Source organism: Ambystoma mexicanum, chromosome 10 (assembly GCF_040938575.1).
Source record: "Ambystoma mexicanum isolate Mex_15411 chromosome 10, UKY_AmexF1_1, whole genome shotgun sequence".
Taxonomy (NCBI): Eukaryota; Metazoa; Chordata; class Amphibia; order Caudata; family Ambystomatidae; genus Ambystoma; species Ambystoma mexicanum.
The window spans coordinates 1,563,849,935-1,563,873,404 of record NC_090932.1 but is presented as its reverse complement, the minus strand read 5'-3'; the positions used below and the strand labels follow the sequence as shown (position 1 = coordinate 1,563,873,404).

General features: G+C 44.8%; 1 protein-coding gene across 1 annotated transcript in view; it reads right to left on the bottom strand.

Annotated features, from left to right (window-relative positions):
• UPB1 (beta-ureidopropionase 1) overlaps nucleotides 1-23,470 on the bottom strand; it is a 100,649-nt gene that overhangs the window by 52,542 nt on the left and 24,637 nt on the right. The window contains exons 3-5 of the mRNA XM_069619863.1: nucleotides 12,212-12,299; nucleotides 3,892-3,986; nucleotides 2,665-2,826 (exon numbers count right to left, since the gene is read on the bottom strand). Of these exons, the coding sequence (XP_069475964.1) occupies nucleotides 2,665-2,826; nucleotides 3,892-3,986; nucleotides 12,212-12,299 (345 nt within the window). The remainder of the gene's footprint in view (nucleotides 1-2,664; nucleotides 2,827-3,891; nucleotides 3,987-12,211; nucleotides 12,300-23,470) is intronic.

The window sequence follows — 23,470 nt, the reverse complement described above, 5'->3', positions numbered from 1 at the left end:
ACATGTCATGTATGCAAATTTCTTTAGAAAAACACAAAGGCATTCAAATATTGCACCCTTTGGAGGCACAACATTACTATGTCCATCAAGTGCATGACTGTTGTTGTTGTGTGCAATGGTATTGTGTGCTGTGCGGTGCAGTGCTGAATGCATTTACGGAAAAGGTGTACATAAACAGTACGGTACGTAGACTAAAGGACTAGAGGACAGAATCGCAGAGCCAAGTCTTGCAATAATACTCTGCTGCATTCTGCTTCCAAATGATTTATTCATATGATTTGAATTGATTATTATGAATTATTTTTCTCAAAAATGAAAGCTTTGATCTTGTATCATCAGTTCACCCATGCTACATGCTTTGGGGCAAACCACCCCTTTATCAGATATCTCTGGATGAAAATAAACATTATACTGTTCTGAGGAACTTGTTAGAAGGAGGGGAGATGTGTGATGAAGTCCCCTGACTTGCGCTGAGGATTTCTGGCAGGGCGACTCATGGGAGCAGGTGCCGCTTCAAGATAGTGGCCGAGGGCCCCGTGGAGTGATAAGAAGAGGATTCCATGGTCACCCCAACTTAGTGCCGTTCAGCCCGCAGGGGACCGTCAAACGTGCCAACAAAGCGTTCATGCCCATTTTACCATCCTACCTGATGGCAGATATGTGAAAAAGGGATTCCCCAGCCTACTTGAACAACAACGACTGCACAAAACCACAGGCAAAAAATATATATCTTTCAAAATTGAAGTCCTTGCATTGACTGCAGTATGTGAACACTCACGCCTGAAAGCTTTGCATATGAAACTTGGCATACAGACGCCAAAACTCACGCTCATGCTCAAGGACAACCAATCCAGGGGTGGACTGGCCTATAGGGAACTCTGGAGATTTCCCTGTGGGCTTCTGCACCCAGGGCCTCTTTTGTGTGGTATTTATACATTTTCTCATAGGAAAAGCATTGGGTTTGCTGAAAATGTGTAATTTGGGGCCACTTTGAACATACTTTCCAGGGCCACTTTTGGTCCCCAGCAATTATTTGCAGGGCCTCTTTTAGTTCCCAGTCCACCCCTGAACCAATCTACAAATCCAAGATAGCGGGTGCAGCTCTTAAAGCCATCGGTTTCCTGCCACTTCAGGGAAACATTAGACCTGTGATAAATCGTGTGTATTCATCCGCTACTGGGGTTCCAACCCAGATGGAAACACTCAAGAGAACCCCAGCCCGCAGTGAGGGTGCTATGGGACATTAATACCAAAGAGTGTGGGTATTTGGAGTAAGACGACAGAGGTGGTCAGAAACCTGGTGGGAGAGATCTGGAACCAGAATTAAAGAGAACTGTCCTAACGCTTTCTTCAAACACTCTTTAATTTCCTTGCAAACCCCCTTTTTTAAGTTGCTCTGAAGCACTGCTCAATTCTTGACCTCTTCAGTTTACCCAAAAGTCTCCCTGTTAATTAATGTTGCCTTAATTGTACACCAACCCATATAAAGCATTAGTTAATCACATCCTTGTGCCGGGCCACTCATTTGTATATCAATGTCAACCCTGTGACCGTTCAAATACAACAATCTGCAGTGAATTACGGTTTAAGAGAACCCGATTCTCCATGTTTTCCTTCCCCGCCCACCCCACTTTTTTGATTTCTGTGTTACAAGTCGGGAAGGTGAAACAAGACGCTGAAACACTCCCCTGTCTATTAACAGAGCATATTGTGTCTTTTTTTCTATTATTTTGCTCTTACAAGTAATCAACCGAGATTACACTCCAATACTTTTCTAAAAATATTTCTCAGTTTAAGATGTTATGTATCTGGGAGAAGCAATATGATGAACGCGAAACACGACTTGACACAGATTTTTGCATCAAATAAATTAAGTGGCATTTACAACACATTTTGGCCTCGGTCAAGATTATCAGATCCCAAATCTGCTTGAAATGGGGAACCGCCATGATGTGTTGATATCATTATCTTCTCATGGTTCTTTACAACTTTCGAAAATACAAAATCACATCCTCGATTTCTTTTAGAGATACCATTTAACCCAATAGATTTCTGTTTTGTGTAGTGATTTTCCTGAGTAATAGAGTTCAAAATGTTTTCAGATGAATCCTCACCAAATCTGTCTTTAGAGTACAGCTTTTTCTAGTATTTTTGTATTCTTTGTCCTAGTATTCCTCAAATAATGCAATGATTTGTGTGTCCTAGAGACCATTAAATGTGTAGAATCTCTAATTTGGTGGATTATTCTGTGAACATCTGTGTTAAATAATGCGCTTGGACTTAGCCTCTCTTTTCACCAGTCTTCGAATAGTTCTGTTGTAGCCGGACGACTGCATGTTGTGCCCCGTCACGCATGTCAACCAACATTGCCCATCCCATTACCATCACAGCAAACTTGGAATAACGAGCAGGTGTCCAAAACCCACAAATCAGCCCCTGGTCACCTGCTGCATCTCTATCAATTCACACAAATGTTCTCCCACTTCCGATGTCCTGCAATTCCTCTTTTATCCTGGTTTTCTACCCCAGGTGTTCCTTCTCCCTTGTTCAGGTGCCATTTCCTTAACCCCACCTACTCATTTTGCATAATTTGAAGCTCTCATATTACCCACGCTCCGCTGACACCCACCACTCCCCACTCCTGCTCTCAGACTCTGCTCTTACCTCGTTGAAGTCTCCCACCCGAGGAATGTGATTTTTCCTGGTCTTTCCAAGGACAGCGCCAGAGTTGGAAATTACTACGGCGGTGTTCCAGAGCGTATCTCCGTGCCCTTCGTCCCGTTCTAGGATGGGGGACACCACCACCATGTTGTGCTGCCTCGCTAGCTGCGGAGAAAGCACTCACATTAGCGTGCAAGTCTGATGACAACTAGTCTAGGAGATCACACTGCGGAAGGATCATGGTATCGGAATAGGCTTGAGTGGGATACAGAAGAGAAACTGGACTCGCAACTTGAGTGTACACTAATCAGCAGAAGCAGCGTCACGTGAACATCTCTTTGGTAATGAGCTTACAGGTCTCAATATAGCCGACTTGATTTGCTATGAATTGCTCTCATGGTGATTCTCTGACCGTAATTAAGATCTTGCTCAGCTGTTCAAATGGACTAATGGCTCTAGAAAATCCCTTTTTATTCTATCCACTAATCCGGGAACCTACTTTCCAAAATGAGCATGTGACCTTCAGCTGCCAATACAGATGCAAGCAACATTTAGAAACATGATACTTCTACAAAACAATAGCACACGTCACAACATGGGGCGTAAAACTAGTTTAATCTAGACTATATGCCATGTTTTATTTTCCAAAGCCTTAACCGGTTCTCCAGTTCCTATAACCCACACTCCCAAGTCAACTGCACTGACCATGTTGAGTTTGGAACCGGTGGGCCGTTCAAGAACACTACATTGACAGGTAGTATTTTGTGTTTGTACGGCTGGTACAAGTATGCTACAATTGTCCGGTATAACGCAGGCTGTTCCAAAGGGCATTGGGAAGAGAGGAGAAAAAGAGGGAGAGTAGGCAGAAAAGTAAATAGGGGAGAGTTTGGGGAAGAAATTAGGGGGGACTAACAGGAAGTATGTGGCAGTGACTGTTCTTTAGGATTCATGAGCCAGTGACTCTGCCCCTCAGGATTCATGAGGCAATAACTCTGCCCATTAGGATTCTCGAGCCAGTGACTCTGCTCATAGGGATTCATGAGCCAGTGACTCTGCCCATGGGTATTCACGCGCCAGCGACTCTGCCCATAGGGATTCATGAGCCAATGACTGTGCCCATTAGGATTCTTGAGCCAGTGACTCCGCCCATCCGGATTCCCATGTCATTCACATCACATTGAACATACCCATTTAGAACAACACGAGTGAAAGGGCGGGGTTGAACTCTACCTTCTGGCAGAAGGCCGTTGTGATGCCATGTTCAGCCGACTCAGCAAACTCGGTCCATGGAAGTTTCTCTCTTGTGCAGAAGGCAAAGGGCATAGCTGGGAAAACAATTGTGAGAAATCACTAACCAGGTAACTAAAGACAGCAACCCACACAGGGGATTTGGTGCTTTCAATGTGCAAACAATATAACCAAGCGTGCTGAGCAATCACAAGACGTATTCTCGTTGGCTGATTTTGTTTAGTGGAAAGAAGTCGGGTGATGGAAGGTAAACAATATTTAAGTTATTCAGCCGGAAGGACGCGACAGGAACTGGGCGATTAATGCAGCAGAAATAAAGAGTGTGGGTGCTACTGGAAGACAGGAGACATGCAAGAAGGGTAGCACTGCACAGTCAGCAGGTCTTGCCATGTATGAAGGCAGCATGAACATAGAGACAGCCCTCCCGCGACTGTTCACAGAGCTTTGAAACCATTCCTAAGGTGCTACAGTGTATGATGGGAGAGAGGGTGTCTTAACACAAGATCAGTGTATTCTTATTTCTAATAATAATAACAATTGACAGAAGCAGGGTCCATAGACTAGTAATACTTGGCCACAGAAGAACACCTTTTGAAATGCCAATATGGCTGATATTGGGGCGCCCTGAAGAAACACAAGGCACCTTCATAAATCACCAATGAATCAAAGGTCCCGGAGAAGATCCCTCTTTGTTACTAATATGCGACAGGGCAGAGCTCCCTTTGTGCTACTAGTCCTTGACTGATCCATTTGAAAAAAGCACATAAAAATGGGGCACAGAATGAACACTAAAGTTCCAGTTTGTCGTGTGAATTAAAGCGGAGCACAGTCCCAGGAGAGTTTGACAAACCCTTCCATTTCTTGACCAAGCTTTTTAGAATGGCGGCCTACAGACAAGGCTGGTTTTCCGTAAAACCTGCCTCTGCAAGTAGGCGTAGACTGCCTATGCTTACTAATCGCCGAAGTTCTTTTGCTCCAGGTAGTAGGTCAGGGTTACTATTGCAGGAAGAACACTCTTGTTGCATTTTGGTTCAGTCCTTTTTTGCTTTTCATTCTGGAGATGTGAAATGCATTCCATGCCTCTTGGTTAAAAAGGTGTATTATTATTAATATTGGATTTATTGAGTGCGGACCCAGTATCGAGAAGCGACGGAGGCGCTTTACAGAGGTATACAACAGAAAAGATACACAGCAGGGGGTAGGATATAGAGGGGCACAGAGGAGGGGTACCGCTGTACAGGGTGGCAGGGACGAGCGGGGAGGACGGCTTGTAGTGCGTCAGGTGACGTGGGGAGCGATGTGATGGCCCATGTGTTGTGGAGGAGACTCCTTGGAGAGGTGGGTTGTGTGTTCTTTTCTGAATTGTAGGAGCGTGGCATGGTGTCTGATGGACAGATAAGAAACCTATACAGCAGTTTTGGTGAGTATACGTTATATTGCTAAATTTGACGGGGGTAGGGAACAGGTGGGCAGGGTATAGGGTAAGGACTGCGGAGGGGATATTTACCACTATGGATCTACAATATTTCTCCTAAGTAAATTGAGGTCTGGGTCATGGAGGGAGTTCAAGTGAGGGTGAAGAAGGTGTGGTGGTCTAACTGCTGCATGTGCTAGCCAGTGTTAATACACTTCTAATTTGCATGTACCGGAAGGGGAAGTAAAACTTTTAATTGGAGCAGTGGGGAAATGCTGTGCAGGTAGAGTTGTACAGAGGGCTTCCTCCCTGCATGCCCTATTTAGTTGAGTTTTTTTTTAAATTCACTTTGGACACACCATATTGCTAGCAGTTATTTTCCCCTGGCTCGATTCAAATTTATGGTGTGCATTTCTTTTTGCTAATGGACAACCTTTTATTTATGTAGAACCTCCTCAAGAAGATGCTAAACACTTTTAAAAATGAGCCTGAATTTATGTGAAGATGGGGAAAAAGGACCGGTAAAACAACAGTCATGAAATTGTAATTCCTGCCAGCAGACTTGTGAAATGACTCTTCCTTTCCATAAGCAGGGTCGGATTGGGCTGTCGGCCATTCGGCCCGTGGCCAGCCTGAAATCATGTTTAAGGTGGGCGAGGCCCTGGGGGCCGGTTCCTGAAGCCCATGCCTGGGCCGTTCTTTAATGTAACTTACGTTACCTTAAGTAGCGTAAGTTACATTGATTGCCTTTGCGGCCAACCATGCTCAGAGTGCCTGCTGTGCTGCAGGCAGCCATGAGCTGCTGTGACACCATGACACCAGTAGTGTTTATTTTACAAAACACTGGGTGCAGCCTAGCTGGGTGAGGCCGGGCCAGCTGCCTCGGTCCGGCCCACTCCCAGTGAAGGCTGTACCATTGGGGGACTGTGGGGCGTAGGGAGTTTAGTTCTGCTGCCTCTAACCTTATGCGCACCCAGCGCAACTGTGGCCTGGTCTGACAGCTACAGACTTTGGCCAATCTGAAGCCAGGGTCTGCTGTCAGTCACGCACACATTAAAAAATCCATTGGCCGCTATTTGAGCCTGTCATAATTTCAATGCGTGCCAAGTCAGGGTGGGCCTGGCCCGGCACATTGTTGCACTTGGAATGAGTGACTGTGGTGCCAAGTCGACCCCAAGCCTGTGAAGTAACTGCAAATGAATACTATCACCTGAATCCAGCCGACGATGCCAGCCTCTGACTGCCGCAGCGCAGACAGACCCCTGAGTGGCATGGTGTGGAGGACGAGGTAAGTGCGGTACATTTGCGCAGGCCACGCATGCTATTGTTATGAAAGGCACTCAAGGCATGAGTATGCCGCCAGTGGACCGGAGGTTCAGCAGCAGGAGAGCCATGGTTACCTCCTAGCTAGAGTGGGACTCGGCCTCGTGCATGACAGGACTAGAAATAGTTTCGGAAAGGGGTGTCCTATTATTCAGACGGTAAGACATTTTATATAATTCCTTGAAAGTCAAAATTGGGTTTTACGCCATTCAAATTCTGGTTTACAAGTTCACCTTTAGTAAAAATTAAATGCACGGGCAACACATATTTCAGAGAAACACAGGATTGGTCACTTGTTGGCCCGGCAATTGACCCTGGTGAGGTTATGATAAAGGACACATATCTAGCACAATCAGTCAGTAACTCTAAAACTAGACTAGGAGTTGCTGTTGCTTTTTGGTTTTTTGTTGTAATTTACAATTGCGATATTGGACATTTGTACCGTCTTTACATGAAAATGATGGTTTTTGTTCATATGTTCTTGTTCTCTATACACATTTATATGTAGAAGAATTTTTCATTCATGTAAATTCAATTGTTCGTCCATGTACTACTGTATGTGTTTATTGAAAAATGAAAAAGAAAGAGATAAAAATACATCAGCAAATTAATAAATGCTGGAAAAATTAAAACTTCATTTACTTGTGTATGTGGTAATTGAAAAATGAGAAAGAAAGAAAGATGAAAATACACCAGCAAATTCATAAATGCTGAATACAAGTAAAAAAGTCAGTTTAGAAACTGCATGGGTTTGTGTGCGATTGAATCACCAGATACATTGACATCCCTGTTGAGGGTAAGAAGGGGTCACATGCGTCGTATCCTGTAAAAACTTTATGAAATTGAGAGAACACTTACATGAATTGGAGTAAGTTGTAGAACATATATGTGGCAGGACGCCTTTACGTTGCATGTACAGTGAGTATAAACTTCCAAATAAGCATCCCACTTCTTAAATTGTGGGATGGTAAATTATTTTTACAGTGCCGCGAGTTGGCAAAACTGGTTTGGCAAGCGCCATGCACAAACCACTTATTATAGCGAACTGCCACGTCATCCAATTCATACGGCTACGGCTCACTGGCTGTGGCTTGTGCCACACTGTAAGATTTGTGTGACCCCGGCTCGCACGCTAACTTTGGGTGGTGCGGTCCTCTGCTGCACTTTGTCACCGTAGAGCTCCAGCCTAGACCAGTCATTCTGGTAGTTAGCAATTTCTATATTCTTTATTCTATAAAGTTCTGCCATAAAATGGCATTATGCAGCCTCTGCAATAAGAACACATTGTTGTCCATCTGGGAATGGCTTAAGGTCTGTTTTAAGCAAAGTTTCCAAACAATGTAGTGTCAGAAATTGGATTGCATCAGTTAGCACTGGAGTTAGATCAAATGCACTGCTTGTTAAATGAGTCACTCCTGCAAGTTAAAGGGTTGAACTACATGCTCATCAGTGAACCTTTGCATTAGTCCCTGCACCCTGAAGCAAGTCATTCGTACGCATGTCTCTGTAAGCATGTTCATGCAAGCAAGTGATTAGAATGCCCACGTGGGTCTGCTAATGCACATACCAGCCAATCGGACTATGCTTCCTCTGCTTGTAAAGGTACTCGTACCATGCGCATATCCTCACACACCACCATGGAGAGAAAAGGCATGCGTGCCTACACACACCTCAAGTCAAACCAGGGGAAGCCATACAAATACAGCATTTGTCGGCAGGGCGCTCCTCTCAAAAAAAGAAACCTTCGGATGCCCACTAATTTGCTCCACTGTAGTACATTGCCATAGTTACCTGCTGCTCAGTGGCCAATTTCCAGAAGTCCTTCCTACTAATCCAACTCCACACATCACCCCCATTCCGCATACCTAGCCATGACATAAATGCCATATCAAATCATGATAAAATAGGAGAGCTTTCAGGATTGGTTATTCATTTGGGGTTTCATAAAGTGCCCCTATGTATCCATCAAGCTGTTTCAAGGCGCGGGGCCGGGGCCGGAGGGAGGAGAAGCGCGGGGCCGGGGATAACAGTGGGGGGAGGGTGCATACGTTGATACTTGAGGAGTTCATGTGACGTTATATTAAAGAAGCAGAAAGGAGTATGCCAGGAGACATATACACTTTGTCATGTGCAATATATAAATGGTCATTATTATTAAAGCTATAGATGGAGCAGTGGAACAGGGATCACTCAGGCTTTTTTGAGCAGTAACTAGTTGGAAATAAATCACTTATTGGAATTTCTATTTTTGCTATAAAGGCACAGTGGCAAAGTGATTTGTCCAGGATCACACACTTTAGTTTAGTGCTGAAGCAGGGATTTGCGACCAGTCGGCAATTTATGCACTTGTCTACAGTCTTCCTAACTATAATTGCCAGAATTATGTTTTTGGCTTTGTAAAAAACAATAAACCACAAATAGTTACCTGCCACCCATTGAACCTCACGGGCACCAGGCTCCAGAACGACCTGTGACCAGTAGCGCGTTGCACTGCCTCTGAGCCTCCCAACCACTTAGGGACTGTGGGCCTCATTATATGTTTGTTGGTCCGGTAACTACGGTACCAGTAAGCTTGGCAGTACCGTAGTTACCGGACCGGCAAACTACGAGTTCTGCTCGCGGGTGCCATTACGGCCGCCAGGTCTGACCTGGCGGCTGTACCAGCAACAGCGAGCAGAGCATGTCGGAATGGTGCCGGTGCATCCGACCTCCCCATCCCTAAGGAGCCCTATGGGTTTCAAATGGGAATGGGGAGCATTCCATTCTGGCGCCCGCAAATGGGCAATTACCGGGTCCGGCAGGGCCATAATGACCTGGTAATTGCGCATTCGCGGGTGCTGGAATTTATCGGAAGTTTGGCGGCAGCCTGCCGGAGTTACCGGCAAGGCTACTGCCAAACTTATAATGAGGCACAATCCTACAGTCCCCTGCTACTCTGCACTTACTTGAACCACCACCGGGGCAGCACTTACCATGTCCTTGCCATTGCACTCGCCTCTACCCCCTGGCACTTCTCCTCTTCCCTTCCCCTAGCACTTGCACGATCTGAATGACACAAGTCCTGGTAAGATATTTTGTTTTGTCCTCCCTCTGTCTTCCCTTCCTTGTCTTGTCGCACCTAGTAACACTTGTGTACAGGCACGTTATCATGTCATAAGTAACATCATGGCCCCAAGCCGTGCTGTCTATAAAGTCATGAATTGACGTGATTCACGGATGATGGTTTGAGATCCACTCATTTTGAGGCGAAGGGTGGCCCACTTTCTTTTGTGTGTCCAGACCCATTTCTTGTCCCAGTCCGACCCTGAGCAGCACTGCTCCAGATGCGATTATGAAGCGGGAGTATTTTACTCCCTATTTTTTAAAGTTAGGAATAAAATGATTTTTAGTGAATAGAAACATAAATCCAATTCACAAAGGGAGTATTTATTTTTATTTTTTATTGTGATATAGCTTATTAGGATAAAAGAAGAAAGCCAGTGCCCTTCAGAGATAGAACAAACAAATGATAGAAGAAAGGAAATGACAGTACATCCTATTGGTTTGCACAGTTATTTACCACCATTCATTCCAGTAACTGAAACATTTTCACAATTTCCCTAAAAAAAAGGTGAGGTAGATGGTACAAGCGTGGGTATTCCCACTCATGTCGAGCTCTCATATAGCAGGCCCAGGCAGGATTACTGTCATCCCGCAGACTGTAAAGTACCTATCCCTAGGGATGCCAAAGCCACACAATCACACAACAGGTGCCGCGCAGACTCCACCGCCCCTTCCACACAGAGCAGCATTCCCTTGCATCCCTTACTGTCCGACACCATAATCCGTCAATGTCCCCTATTCTGGTGGAGTTGAATTTTTATTTGAGGTAATTCCACACCAGATAGTTACCCACAAGCTGTCGAATGTATGAAGGTGTCATCATTCTTGTCAGGATGTAAGCGTGAACTCAGTTGTCAAGTTTTTAGTGCTGGAGGTCTTCAAACTGTGAGCGGCCGCATCCCAGGAGGGGCGCGAGGGCCCAGCATGAAATGTAAAAAAAAAAAAAAAAGAAACAAAATATATTGATTTTTTTAGAATGGGGAAATGGACTGATGCGGCGCACATGGTTGGACTGGGCCATAAAATGTCTCAGGAACCAATGAAAAAGTGGCCCGCAGTTGCAAGTGGATATTCATTCCTTTGGCCACAGACTGAATAGTACCGTATGGGGTGTTCTTTGTTCAAATGTAAGCAAATTGTGATATTTAAAGAATATTTATTCAGCAACAATGATCAAAACTACTAGCTGCATAGTGAAGTAACTCATCAAAGTGGCCCCATTTTGACTGGCCTACACTAGCATTTTGCATTTTTGGTACGGGTACCCCCCCCCATTGCCCTATAGGCCAGTCCGAGCCTGGCGGATCATCCATAATGGGCGATGGGGCGTCCACCCAGTGGCCCCCTCGCCCATTATGGAGGAGCTGAGGCCGAAATGTCAAAGGGAAACAAAGTTTCCCTTTGACAGTTCAGTTCCCCAAGGCACATGCTCACTGAGCCTTGCAACACTGGGGGTTTTTGCTTCGCCAGCCTTGCATAGCTCATTGGAAATGCTGTTTGGGGCACTGCATGCTCCTGCGCCTCCTCGCCCATACGGACAGTGCAACCTGGAGCGGGGTGCTTCAGCACCCACACGCAGGCCCCTTCAGAAGATACGTTTATGTTCATTTAATTTTTTATTTTTTATTTAAATATATGTATGGATGCATGTATGCTTATGTTATGAGTGAGTGTATGGTGATAGGTGCTCGTATGAATGGCAGATAGAGATGATTTTGGCGAGTGGGGGGTAGATGGGGGAAGGAAGGGTATTGTTGCACAATCCCCATAACCACCTGCCAAAATCAGCTCTCCTTCTGAGGCGCCGTGGACCCCAGGGGAAAGAGATGGTATTAGTTTTTACTGGATATCTATCAAAGATGTCCAGTCAAAAATACCATGCTTTGCCACTCCCCCTCCCCCCCAGCGCCAATTGCAAACTGTTGGGCTTTTTACCCTTTTTCTTTTTTAAAGTATGCTCTAAAATGCAACATTTTAACCCATTATTGAAAAAAGAATTGTGGGCGGAAAACTCGCCTCAAACCCCCATTGATTGGTTTGGGCTCGCTCGCCGCGCTCGGTCACTATGGCATTTTTATGGGAAATATTTATGCCCCTCCACTTAAAAAATTCACCAGCTCCCATTGGCCTTTGGACTGTGGTGGGAATGAGGTGGGGGAAGCACTGGGACTTTGGTGGGAGCAGGATGGGCGGGAGCACTGGGATAGTGGTGGGTGGAGGGTGGGGAGATCCCAGGGTCTGTGATGGGGTGGGGACATAAAACGATTCAATCCTTCCTCTCGCCCCTGCTCACAAATTTGCTAAATGCTATGTTTATCCACGTGACTCCTGGATGGTTCACTTGAATCCAGGACAGTTTAAAGGGGAAATCATCATCTGCCAAGAGCAGAGTGTTATTGCTGCAAGCAATGTGCATAAAAAAAGACAGTCCTTCCCTCCCCCCTGTTAGTGAACAATACTCACTCCAAGCCTCCTGAAAGCACACAATATTCACTCCACACAGGCCGGCCACTTCCACGATATCTCCTATGCGCTTGTGCAAAGCTGCTACCTGGGTGAGGGAAGGACACAAACACAAAACAAGCTTTCAGAGGACTCAGGAAAATGGGGGCTCATCCAGGATGCACCAGGGCGAGTCTGACATTATAGCAAAGTAATGATACACCCGCAAAGGGGCTGGTACAAAGGTGTTGTGTTAGTGTGACGGTTGCATCCCTTCCAACAATCCAACCCCTCACCCTTTTTTGTCATCTGCTACGGGGTTAACATTTATGTTGACCCGTTTATTGAAGGTACATACCCCAATCTAGAATGACCACTAGGAAAATTTCCTTTACAAATATTCTTTCTATTTTTTCAACTCATTGCCTAGTTTTCTTCCATTTAGTATTTTCAGAAAACAATTATTTTACTTTTTATATAAAATTTAAAAACTTTTTAAAAAGGTTAGCTGAGTAAACACTTGTAATCATTCCACCTGAAAAACGCAGTGCCCCAAATGGAAATTATGACGCTTCTAAGCAGGCCTCTAAAATGGATGCAGGGCTGGTAGGGCTTGTGCAGTCAGTCACATGTTGGTCGGTCTCCTCTCTGATCTGTCATGCCGATGTAAAGTGGATTATACAATATAATACAACACACTGTGTTGCCATAATAGGCAGGGGTGGACTGAGAACCAAAAGAGGCCCTGGAAATCATTTTCAAAGTGGCCCCTTATTCCACATTTTCAGCAGGCCCAACCCTTTTCCTATGGGAAAATGTGGAAATACTACACTAAAGAGGCCCAGGGTGCAGAGGCCTACCGGGAAATATCCAGAGTTTGCTACATGCCAGTCCACACCTGATAATAGGATCAATATTCACAGTCCATCATAATTCCGCGCGTGGCCTTCCTGGGCTCTTTCCAGTGAAATTCACCTTTCATTGTCTAGTATTCCTCCTCCTGCCCCACCCCTCTTAACTTCCAAGAATGCAGTAGAACACTCCATTGTTCCCAGGAATGCTTCTATTCCTCCTAAAGCATGAGAAATATTGTAGGTGTCGGGTATGTTTTAGTAGGCATGGCAGAGCAAAAGAAAGTGTCTCTCTGTCTTCACGTCTCCATGATCACACTCTTGGCTGACTGTGGCCCGTTAGGTCATTGATTTGACTTGTGTCTCTGTTTCTAGTTGCACTCACACTCGCTCTCTGTACTTGGTGAGTTGCTGTGTGCGCCATGCATTTTCAACCATCAGCAGTTATATGGCAAATTTGAGAACTCATGCAACTAGTCATTGACAGTGTAGTTTATTGAGTCACCCAAGCTCTTTATGCAGTAGGCTAGTTAATGTTTTTTCATGGCTTATTTAAGGGTCTTGATAGACACTGCCTAATGCATATGCTTTCCCATAGTGTATCTCTGAGAGGTGGTGCAGTGAGGGAGAGTGGGCAAGAAGGGTAGGGGGTAGCATAGCGGCAGCGGACTCTGCGATGGTACTGGATATTCTGTCCCTGATTCAGTAACAGTGGAGACCATTTGGACGCAGAGTGTGGCAACCAGTGCAGTCGGGCTGCAGTAGTGTTGGTAGCAGGTTCCGGTACTGTCTTTGTGTTTGCTCTGTTGGAGAACGCAGCTGGTGCACTCAGAAGAGGAGGAGCCTATTACAAATACAGACCGGGGCGCAAAGCGCTGGCGTGGAATACTGCAACGAGTGCAGTCGGGCTGCAGTCTTATGGAGGGCACAGGCATTGGACGGATAAATTTAAAATTAGCAATAGATCATAGCTTTGTACATGCAAACAGTATGCCTGTCCCCTTTGCCTATGCTTTGCTTAGTAAACTTGTGCCCGCGAGTGAGCATTCTCCACTGTTAGGAGCCACCCCTCCTTTAGAGGACATGACTAAGGTTCCACTAAGTAGAGACCATGCTGAGTCGATCTTTCTTCAGTTTGCATCCTGCTTCACCCCACTTGCAAGGAATTCTTCTTTATTTGTTACGGACTTGCCTGCCTCAAAGAGTACATAAGTAACTGGAGGGTAGATCCCTACTCTGTCTGGGACTGGGATGAGCTAGCAAACATACAACAAAAAGTATCCCAACAGGAAAAAAGCTATGCACTATACCAGAGGTCGTAGTCACTGTGTGCTGTCTCGTGGAATGATTATTTGAGAAAGGGGACGCCCTTCAGGAGGTGTGTATAACTAGCACCTGGTGTGGTGTCCTCATGCAGGGTCTCTATCCAATAAAGAGCCAGCAATATGTGTTCCTAAATAACACATACCTCTATGTCCTCATAATGGCCCTCTTAGCTTGAGGAGCTAGAACACACTATGCTGAATGTTACGCACCTGTATCAATTTCACATATTTTTTTATTCTTTGAAACACGTAAACATTTAAAAGAACAGTTTCTAAGTACCCATAATATATATAGTCACAAAAATGTAACAAGACAATCCTGAAATCAAAAACCACAAATTGAAAGAATGGAAAAGAGAAAGAAAAGGTATTAAAATTCTAAATAATTCTAGCAAACAGTTGCAGCTGGTATCCAAAATATAGCAAATTTTAGATACAATCGAAAACAGGTTGCCCTGATGGCTTCATGGAGTCATACAATCAGTTAGGTCCAAGGCTCAATATAAACTCAGCAATTCTCCCCATACCTTTGTTTCAGACAATCATGTGTGCTTGAGAAATAAATGTAAAGGTTAGACAAGCTAAAGTCCAAGTAGGGAAACAAATTAGCTTTTATTTTAGAGTTGCTGTTCAGTGGGTCCCAAAGCTTTGTTCAGGACTAACTTGTTTCCCTCCTTGGACTTTAGCTTGTCTAACCGTTAGATTTATTTCTCAAGCACACATGATCTCAAGCACACATGGACACGGGGGCACAAATATAACTTGGGGGCAGGAGGGGGCACACAGATGGACATGGGGGCACAAAGATGGACACGGGGGCACAAAGATGGACACGGGGGCAGGAGGGGGCACACCGATGGACACAGGGGCAGGAGGGGGCACACAGATGGGCACAGAGGCAGGAGGGGGCACACAGATGGACACGGGGGTACAGAAGATGAAGAAAGACTCCCTCTTCTTACCGACGAGGAGGGGATAAAGGCAGTTTTATTAAACATCTCAATCTATTAAGTCGAAGATATGATGAGTCCAATTCCCCCTGAAGGACAGGTGCTAAGGAACGCCTCTACTGTAGCACGCTCTATTGGACGGGAAGTGGACAGGGAAACCAGACGACAGCAGAATTTTATGACATTGGAGCAAAGAAGATTAAGGCCAAACCCTGCTCCTGAGAAACAGAAATGGAGTAATCATCTGCCTTTCATGTCATTAGAACAAAAAAAAGAGTGACATTGAATATAGCTCCAGATAAGCAAAAAGGAAAATTTCATCGACCAGCTACATCTCTTAGGGAGAGAATTGATTATTGTTCTTGTTTGCTGTTAGAGTGTTTACCTATTTCACAGGAATTCAAATTATGCTTATGTTTTGCATTTATTTAATCCTGTCCCACAACGGGGATTCCTTGAGTCTAGAGATATAGATCAGGTAGAATTTTGTAGCGATACGTAATACAACTGTGTATTTACATGTGAGATTGCGACTACTGGGTAAAGTATTATTGGAGTCTGCTTGTCTTTTGCTCTCGATGGGCTGTGAGTTGTCGGAGGTCATTGGAGCAGATTATAGACCAAATAGGATGCCAGTGCCCTTAGCCCTGGGAGAGAAACAATGTTTAAATGGCCGTGCTATATTTAAGGGGACCTGTACCTTTGCAAATCAGATACCTAGGCATGTCTTGAAGTCCCCACTAGTAATACAAATAGAGGGAATGAGGGGAGATGGCCATGGGTGGCCGGCTTCCTGGGGTCAGATAACGTCTCCACTGGGGTGTAACTAGACAGGGAAAGATCTCATGAGGGCTTAAAAATTGGGATCCTGGAATAGTAGGGGATTTAATCATTTATTCCAGGAAAAAAGGTAAAAACCTGAAAGATTTTGACATAGTATGTCTTCAAGAGTCCTAGCTTAGAGAAGCTCCAAGCTGCAACGGTTTTCCCATTCTATCGAACCCTGCATGTAAGGGCGCAAAAGGGAGACCTATTATGGGTTACTAATGGCCGTACAAAATGACATCTTAATCATCATACTCAAGCAGCCAAACTTTTCTCTGATTGGAACTTTGTTCCAGGGGGCGGAGCTCTGGTTTGAATAAATGTGTACTGGAGGCCAGCGGGGATCAGCACTCGTGCTTTTTTAGATGGAGTGGCAGATTTACTAGATGAATGTTTAAAGGACCCAGACACTTTGGACATTATCCTAGTCAGAGATTTGAACATCACTTGCCCTAGTCTGGACGTACATTTTCCTTTACAAGTTACAACTCACAGCGCCTCCAGATATAGAGGACCAGCTTGGTGTAATCTCATGGAGTCCAGAGGGCTGCATACTCGATGGGAGATAATACGCAAAGACCATGTGGGGTAGAGGTCATCAATCAGCAATTTTAGATTATATTTTGATGTCAGCAAACATTTTTAACTGTGCTGTGGAATTAAGAAATAGAAGATCTGTATTTAGTCATTTTTGTCTGCGGCAAGTGCTATGGTCCCTTGATGTCTTTAGGATTAATGAACAAAACTAAAACCTTAAATTTGAGGTAAATATGGAGGGGGGATAGGATTAGGTGGAACCCGGAGAAAATGTCTAGGTTTGTTAAATGCGATGTTGCTGATGGAATTTGCTGATGTAAGAGAGGAGAGAACCCCTTGTGAGCTAGGATAGTACCCTGTGTCACTTTAAGGAAATGAGAGTGGGATTAACTACACTCGGTTACAAACATACAGACTCTTGATTGGGCAGTACAGCAGAGAAAGAGAGAGTTAAGGCGAGAGCTGAAGTTAACTGGCAAACCTATGATGGAAGAGTGGATGCTATAATAAAAGAAATTAAAGCTTAAGTGTAGGAACTGGCTCTGTGGACATAGGGCCCTGTCGTGGCAAAATGATCCAAGGCCTTACTAGCGGCTATTGCAATTTAAAAAAACTGTTGAGGTTTGGTCTCTGATCAAATCTGGCGAGACCTTGCAGTAGGCGGTCCTCATAAACCCCATCTCAGAAGCCGTTTGGAAGATTTTGCTTTTTTAGATCAGTTTTTGCGAAACCACCAGCTATAGAGCGAGCTGCCTTGGCTCCCACGATGAGCAATTGGGAGGATGGGCTCGATCGTATTAGGAAAGCCAGTAATTTAAGAGTTCCGGGTACAGGGGGGATCTCTAACAATGCAAAATTTTTAGTCACGTGCTTATGAAAGGACAAATCCCTGACTCTAGGAAGATGGTTATAGGAGTGCCCAATGTTAACATGGAGATCGCCTGGAGCCAAAACATATGTCCTACTAGATGCCCCTAGCAACGTTTGTGTGCAACCTTAGTTTCCCTCGAGCTCCAGAATTGGGTGGAGAAAATCGCCATATCCGATATCAGACAATCGGCTTTAGTCAAGGGCATGGGCACTTCACTACATGGGCTAATTTTAAATTTGTTCAAAAAGAGAGTTTGGATGGAGGCTACAGTAGTATATGCGGCTCACATAGATTTTGCCTTAGCCTTTGACAGCGTGGATTGTGAGTTGCTGTGGGCTAAGATGGGCATGTGGAAATGCCATATCTACTTATCAGAGATATTAATAGCCCTTTATCCTGATACCTCCTTGCCAATTAAACTTAATCACAAAGGAAAGCTCTCTAAATCAATTCCAACTCATAGAGGCCTGTAGCAGGGTTGTATTTCAACCACTGCATTATGTAACTTGTTTAGTTCTGATTTGAAAGCTACTTAGGAATGGTATCAAGTGAAATAAATCGTTTTTAAAAAAAGATCGAGAGAGAGAGAGAGAGAGAGAGAGAGAGAGAGAGAGAGAGAGAGAGAGAGAGAGAGAGAGAGAGAGAGAGAAAGACAGATGGTAGGGGCTGTGGAGGAGAGAGAGAGCGAGAGAGGAGAGCTGAAAAGACAGAGGAGAAGGGGGGAGTGGAGGAGGGAGAGAGACAGAGAGAGAAAGAGAGCGCAAGAGAGAGCCAGAGAGAGGAAAGCTGAAAAGACAGAGGGGTAGAGGAGGTGGGAGAGAGGGAGAGAGTGAGAGAGGGCGCCAGCCAGAAAGCCAGAGAGAGCCAGAGAGGAGAGCTGAAAAGACTCAAGGGAGGGGAGTGGAGCTGTGGAGGAGGGGCAGAGAGACGGGGAGAGAGAGAGAGAGAGTGCCTGAGAGAGGAGCGCTGCAAAGACAGAGGAGAGGGGGAGTGGAGGAGGGAGATAGAGAGAGAGTGAGAGAGAGAGAGAGAAGCAGAGCGCCAGAGAGAGGATAGCTGAAAAGACAGAAGGGAGGGGCTTTTTAGAGGTGCAGAGAAAGTGAGAGAGATAGAGAAAGCGACAGAGAGAGAGAGAGAGAGAGAGAGAGAGGGAGGGAGGGAGGGAGGGAGAGGGAGAGAGAGGGAGAGAGAGAGAGGGAAAGAGAGAGAGAGAGAGAGAGAGAGAGAGAGAGAGAGAGAGAGAGAGAGAGAGAGAGAGAGAGAGAGAGAGAGAGAGATTGTGTGTGGCAGGGGGTAAAGTATGTGATATTTTGGCATGTTAAGGCCACACAAAAATGGCCAAACAAAATTGGTCTTGGTTGTGCTCAGCCTTTAAAATGCAGAAGTATCACATAGAACCTTCGGAACAGGTTAAGGCCTTCCTGACGCCAATTGGTAGTCACCCTATCCAATGGATGCTGTATGCGAATCATTTTAGTCCTTTTAGATTGAACTCCAATAGGTTTGCAAAGGCAGCTTTTAGTCCTACAAAGATATGCCTTGGCGAATATTCTTTCAATAAAAGGGGGCCGTTGGAGAACGTGGGCTGGGGGTGGTAGGTGCACTTTTCTCTGTTAGATTCCTGCTTGTACTGATCTTTGGTGATTTGTTTATGTAGCCACTGCACCTTTATACGGTTTGGTCTGTTCTGAGCGTGTTATAAATAATCAAATCAAATAAAATAAATGCTGCTAAATTCAATATCATGAATTTAAAGTCTGGCAGAACCACAAAGGAGATTTCATTTACGAGGTGTCTAACTGAAATCCCACTATTAAAGGCTGACACTTACATGCACGTGGGAATTTGTTATAAATAGTAAGGATAATTAGGCTCATTATGTAACGAGCTTAACAGTGAAAGCAAATCCATTAGCAATTCAGGCAGCTGCTTTACACTGCAAATGTGCCCGTTACTCGATACTGCCAGTCCTCAACTTTTATAAGTTAAAAGCTGCGGCAGTTCCGAGTTATGGGGCGGAGGACGGCTCATGCACCTCTCATGAGATTTGGAAACTTTTAGAGAGTATATATTGGAAAAAATGTATTGGGAATCCCTAAAAGTATTCCGATTCAGATTCTTCGTTATGAACTAGGACTTCTTTCCTTAAAAAAAGTGGTACAGTGGAAAGCTTTATCATTATATTGAAAATGTCTGATAGCAGGCATGATTTCTATTTTAAAGGATGTAATGGAGATAAGTACCCGGGAAGGGTCAATGAGCTTGTAAAACGCAAGCTCATTGGCCCTCGCCCGGGCCTTACCTGCCCTAGAAGGCTCGGAGCTCTGCACGGCCCAGAGTTATTCACGTGACTGGCTGCCATGGAAAGGGAGAATGGACTACGTGTAGTCCCTTCTCTGTGTTCCATGGATGCCATTTCTTTTGTTTACTTTTTTTCCTCCAATTTCTTTCAATGGTCATCATAGAAAGGGATACGGGACTACAAATAGTCCCTTCTCCCCTTCCATGGTGGCCATTTTCTTTGTTTACTATGGCCGCAATGGAAAGAGAAAGCGGACTATGTTTTCTGCCTGCGGCGGGCATTTTTTTAACTTTTATTTTTCCCAGCTGCGGAATGCAAGCCGTCTCGCAGCCAGGAAAAAAAAAAAAAACTTGAGTACCCTGGTCTAACGGGCCGGGGTACTAATGGCAATATGCCCCTCGACTGCGGGCCATTACAGCATAAGATAATGCCCCCTGGGGCCTTCGTTAAGGGCCCCGGGGCCGTTACCTTATGGAGTAATGGCCCGCAGTCAAGGGGCATATTGCCTAAGTAAATGAGATTGGGTGCTCTCGCAGAGGGAAAAGGACTGCCTTGCTCCACTAGCTGAAGCCGATAGGTCACTTGAATTCTATGACAAGACAGGAGGCTCATATTATGCACTACAATCTTTACTCTGAAACCACAGCAGCAAAGAAAAAACTTTTACAAACAAAAAAGTTTCAACAACAGAACTAGATAAAGTTCAATGTCAATGCATGGGGAACTCCCCAAACCATCATGGAGGATAGGTCATACCCTGCAGGGGACCAATGAGCAGGGACCCTCTTCTATATATGTCCATTACTCTAACCCCAACCCCTCTTTCTTTGCTGCTGACACCACAGAGCTAAGTCACCCCTTTCAGTTGTGTCTTACATTGTTTGTCAGTAGTAGGCTTTATTAGTTTGAATATGGCATATATGGTAAATATATGTTAATTACCTTTTATTATAAAGGAATTTGTGTATTTGATACAATGTATCTGGATAGCCGCGTGCGGCCGTTGGTTTCATTTTGGTGTCTTTCAAAAAGAAAATATGTATTATGCTCATACATCCTGTTTCAGCTGAAGCAGTGGTGCAATGGTTGAATTTCGGACTACAGTCCATGAGGTTGTGAGTTCGAGGGAGCTCTCTAATTTATTTCTTCTTTAAAAATTTCTCGCGCTTGTAAACTCAGGTGTTTCTAGTGCATTAATCAACTCGCTCCCGGCGTGCGCGAGAGCAGTGTTGTTTACACTGTTCCCTCTTCATTTCGCCTGTTTGAATTCGTGCCCCTTGACAGATTTATGGTCACCTGGGGATTCCAGGTGCTGCAGGCTTTGGGTTCGGCCTGCCCCTGTGGCTTATGTTTGTAACAAAAGCCTCTGTTTCAGTACTGAGCCAAGTTAGCTCAAATATAGAGCTGCAGGTCTCCCATGCAGGAAGACCAGGGTTCGCGGCCGACCAGCGCATGTTTATTTGTATATTTTAAGATTAGATATTTTAATTGTTATATTTTAAATAATTGTATTTTACAGTGGAGGTATTTGATTGTCACCTTTTTTGCTCAGTTGAGCAGGGATTTCCTAATGGGCATTTGGTTGGTTCATGACTTCTTCAGAAAGATTATAGCACAAACATTTTAATAGTAAAAATCTGGTTTTGTTAAAGGTTTGTAATTTCGTATCCCTGGTGACACAACACATTTCCTTACCTTTAGTGCTGGAAAGAAAGAATGTTTACTGATAGACTGTGGGTTTGTTAGGTCAAAGTCTGACCATCCAGCGCAAGAGCCCGATGCACTGCCAGTCTGCAGTTTTATTTTATTTTCTTTGTTTATTTATTCATTTACTTATTTCTTAAGTTATGTGCTTTGCCTTCACTGTAGGTGCCATAAGTTCGGTTTCAGGTTCAGCCTGATTCTATTGCGAGGTTACCCCCTCGTGTACTGCTGATTATCACACCCTGACGGGCGAGCAGTTGGAGGTGCACTTGCTCAGTGTATCCTACCTTCAACTTGACAGTTTTCTTTTGTTTGGGTTATCTTCCCTGGAAAGGTGCAGTCACCTGCTCGGTGGCAAGGTTGCCTGGGGTTTCTGCGAGGGGTCCCCTTGTATACGGCTGTGTCCACACCCTGCTAGGGTGAGCAGTTGAGGTACACTTGCTCAGTGTTTCCTCCCTTAAAGTGGGCAACTTGGGTAATTACCTTAACTGGCATGCACCATAACCTGCTCGGTTTCAGGCTCTGCCTAAGTTCTAATGCGAGGTTACCCCCTCGTGTACTGCTGATTATCACGCCCTGCTCGGGCGAGCAGTTGGAGGTGCACTTGCTCAGTGTATTCCTTCCTTAAGGTCGGCAGCTTTGTTTAGGTGCTGCATATGGCTGACGCCATTGTTTGGTCTTGTAGGCGTGCAGTAACCTGCTCGGTTTCAGGCTTCGCCTTGTTCCTACTGCGAGGTGCTCCCTCGTGTACTATTGGTTGCCTCACCCTGCTGGGGTGAGCAGTTGAGGTGCACTTGCTCAGTGTACGCTTTGATAAACAATATGTTTAAGTGTTGACTGGAACACATTTGCGTTTTTTCAGAATTGTCAGTGGCCCAGAAAGCTCAGTGAGTATCAGCTTATATAAGGGCCGGGGATTCGGTCCCCTGTGAGGGCGTAACCCCTCTTCTTTGGATATTTTATATATATTTCATATATTATATATTCTTTATTTATTATATATTCTTTAGCCGGTCAAGTGGCACAGCGAGTAGAGTGCTCGCTTTGACATCAGTGCAGAGCCTGAATCCACACCGTGGGTAATAATAAGCAGCGCTCAGATACCTAAGGGTTCGTAGCGCTATATAAATGCCAAATTATTATTATTATTATTAAGTGCTTTAAAGAAAAGAGTGTGGAAGTGGTTGTAAACAGACCCATATGGGGTTGTACCTTCCTCTCTAACCATCTCTCTGGTGTTATCATTCATCTTTTAGTTAAAAATTCTGTCACCCTTTACCTTAGTTAGTTTCAGGACAACTCAGTCCTTCCTTAGGTTTTGATTCCCGACCTCAATTGCTCCACCCAATACCAGTGCTGATTAAGCTACAGTATTTTCTCTCAACATGAGGAAGAATAAAGATGATGCGTTATGCCTCTATTGAGGTCTGTAGGGCTTAAGGCTCTCTTTAGTGGGGACGTTTGTTCTCCCCTACTTTTGTCCCATTGGACATTCCTTATTCTTTTGGTTTCTGGTGGAGACAGGGTCAGCTCGAGGGTAACCGTTCAGTTTTTTACATGACAAGTTGAGCAACCATGTTTTACTTGGATGGAGTGTTTGGAAACACTTGATGGTATCAGTTAGACGAGTTGCCAAATAATAACTTGCTGGCGCCTGCCTCATGTTTTTCCTCCCAAAGCTTGGCCTATGGTTCAGCTAACCGTCTAACAGTGTGTTGCAACTTCTCCTCTGCTCGAGGAGTACACGCAGGCTTCTGTACCCTCATGAGCGTTGCTTAACCTCTTTAGAGTGCTGTTTTCATATCCGTGCTGACCGTTCTGATACAGGTTCCTAATTTTGGAAAGGTCTACATCAGTCTTTTATCCTGCTGAGATCGATAAGTGAACACCTCACACCACACAACGCTCGTAGTAG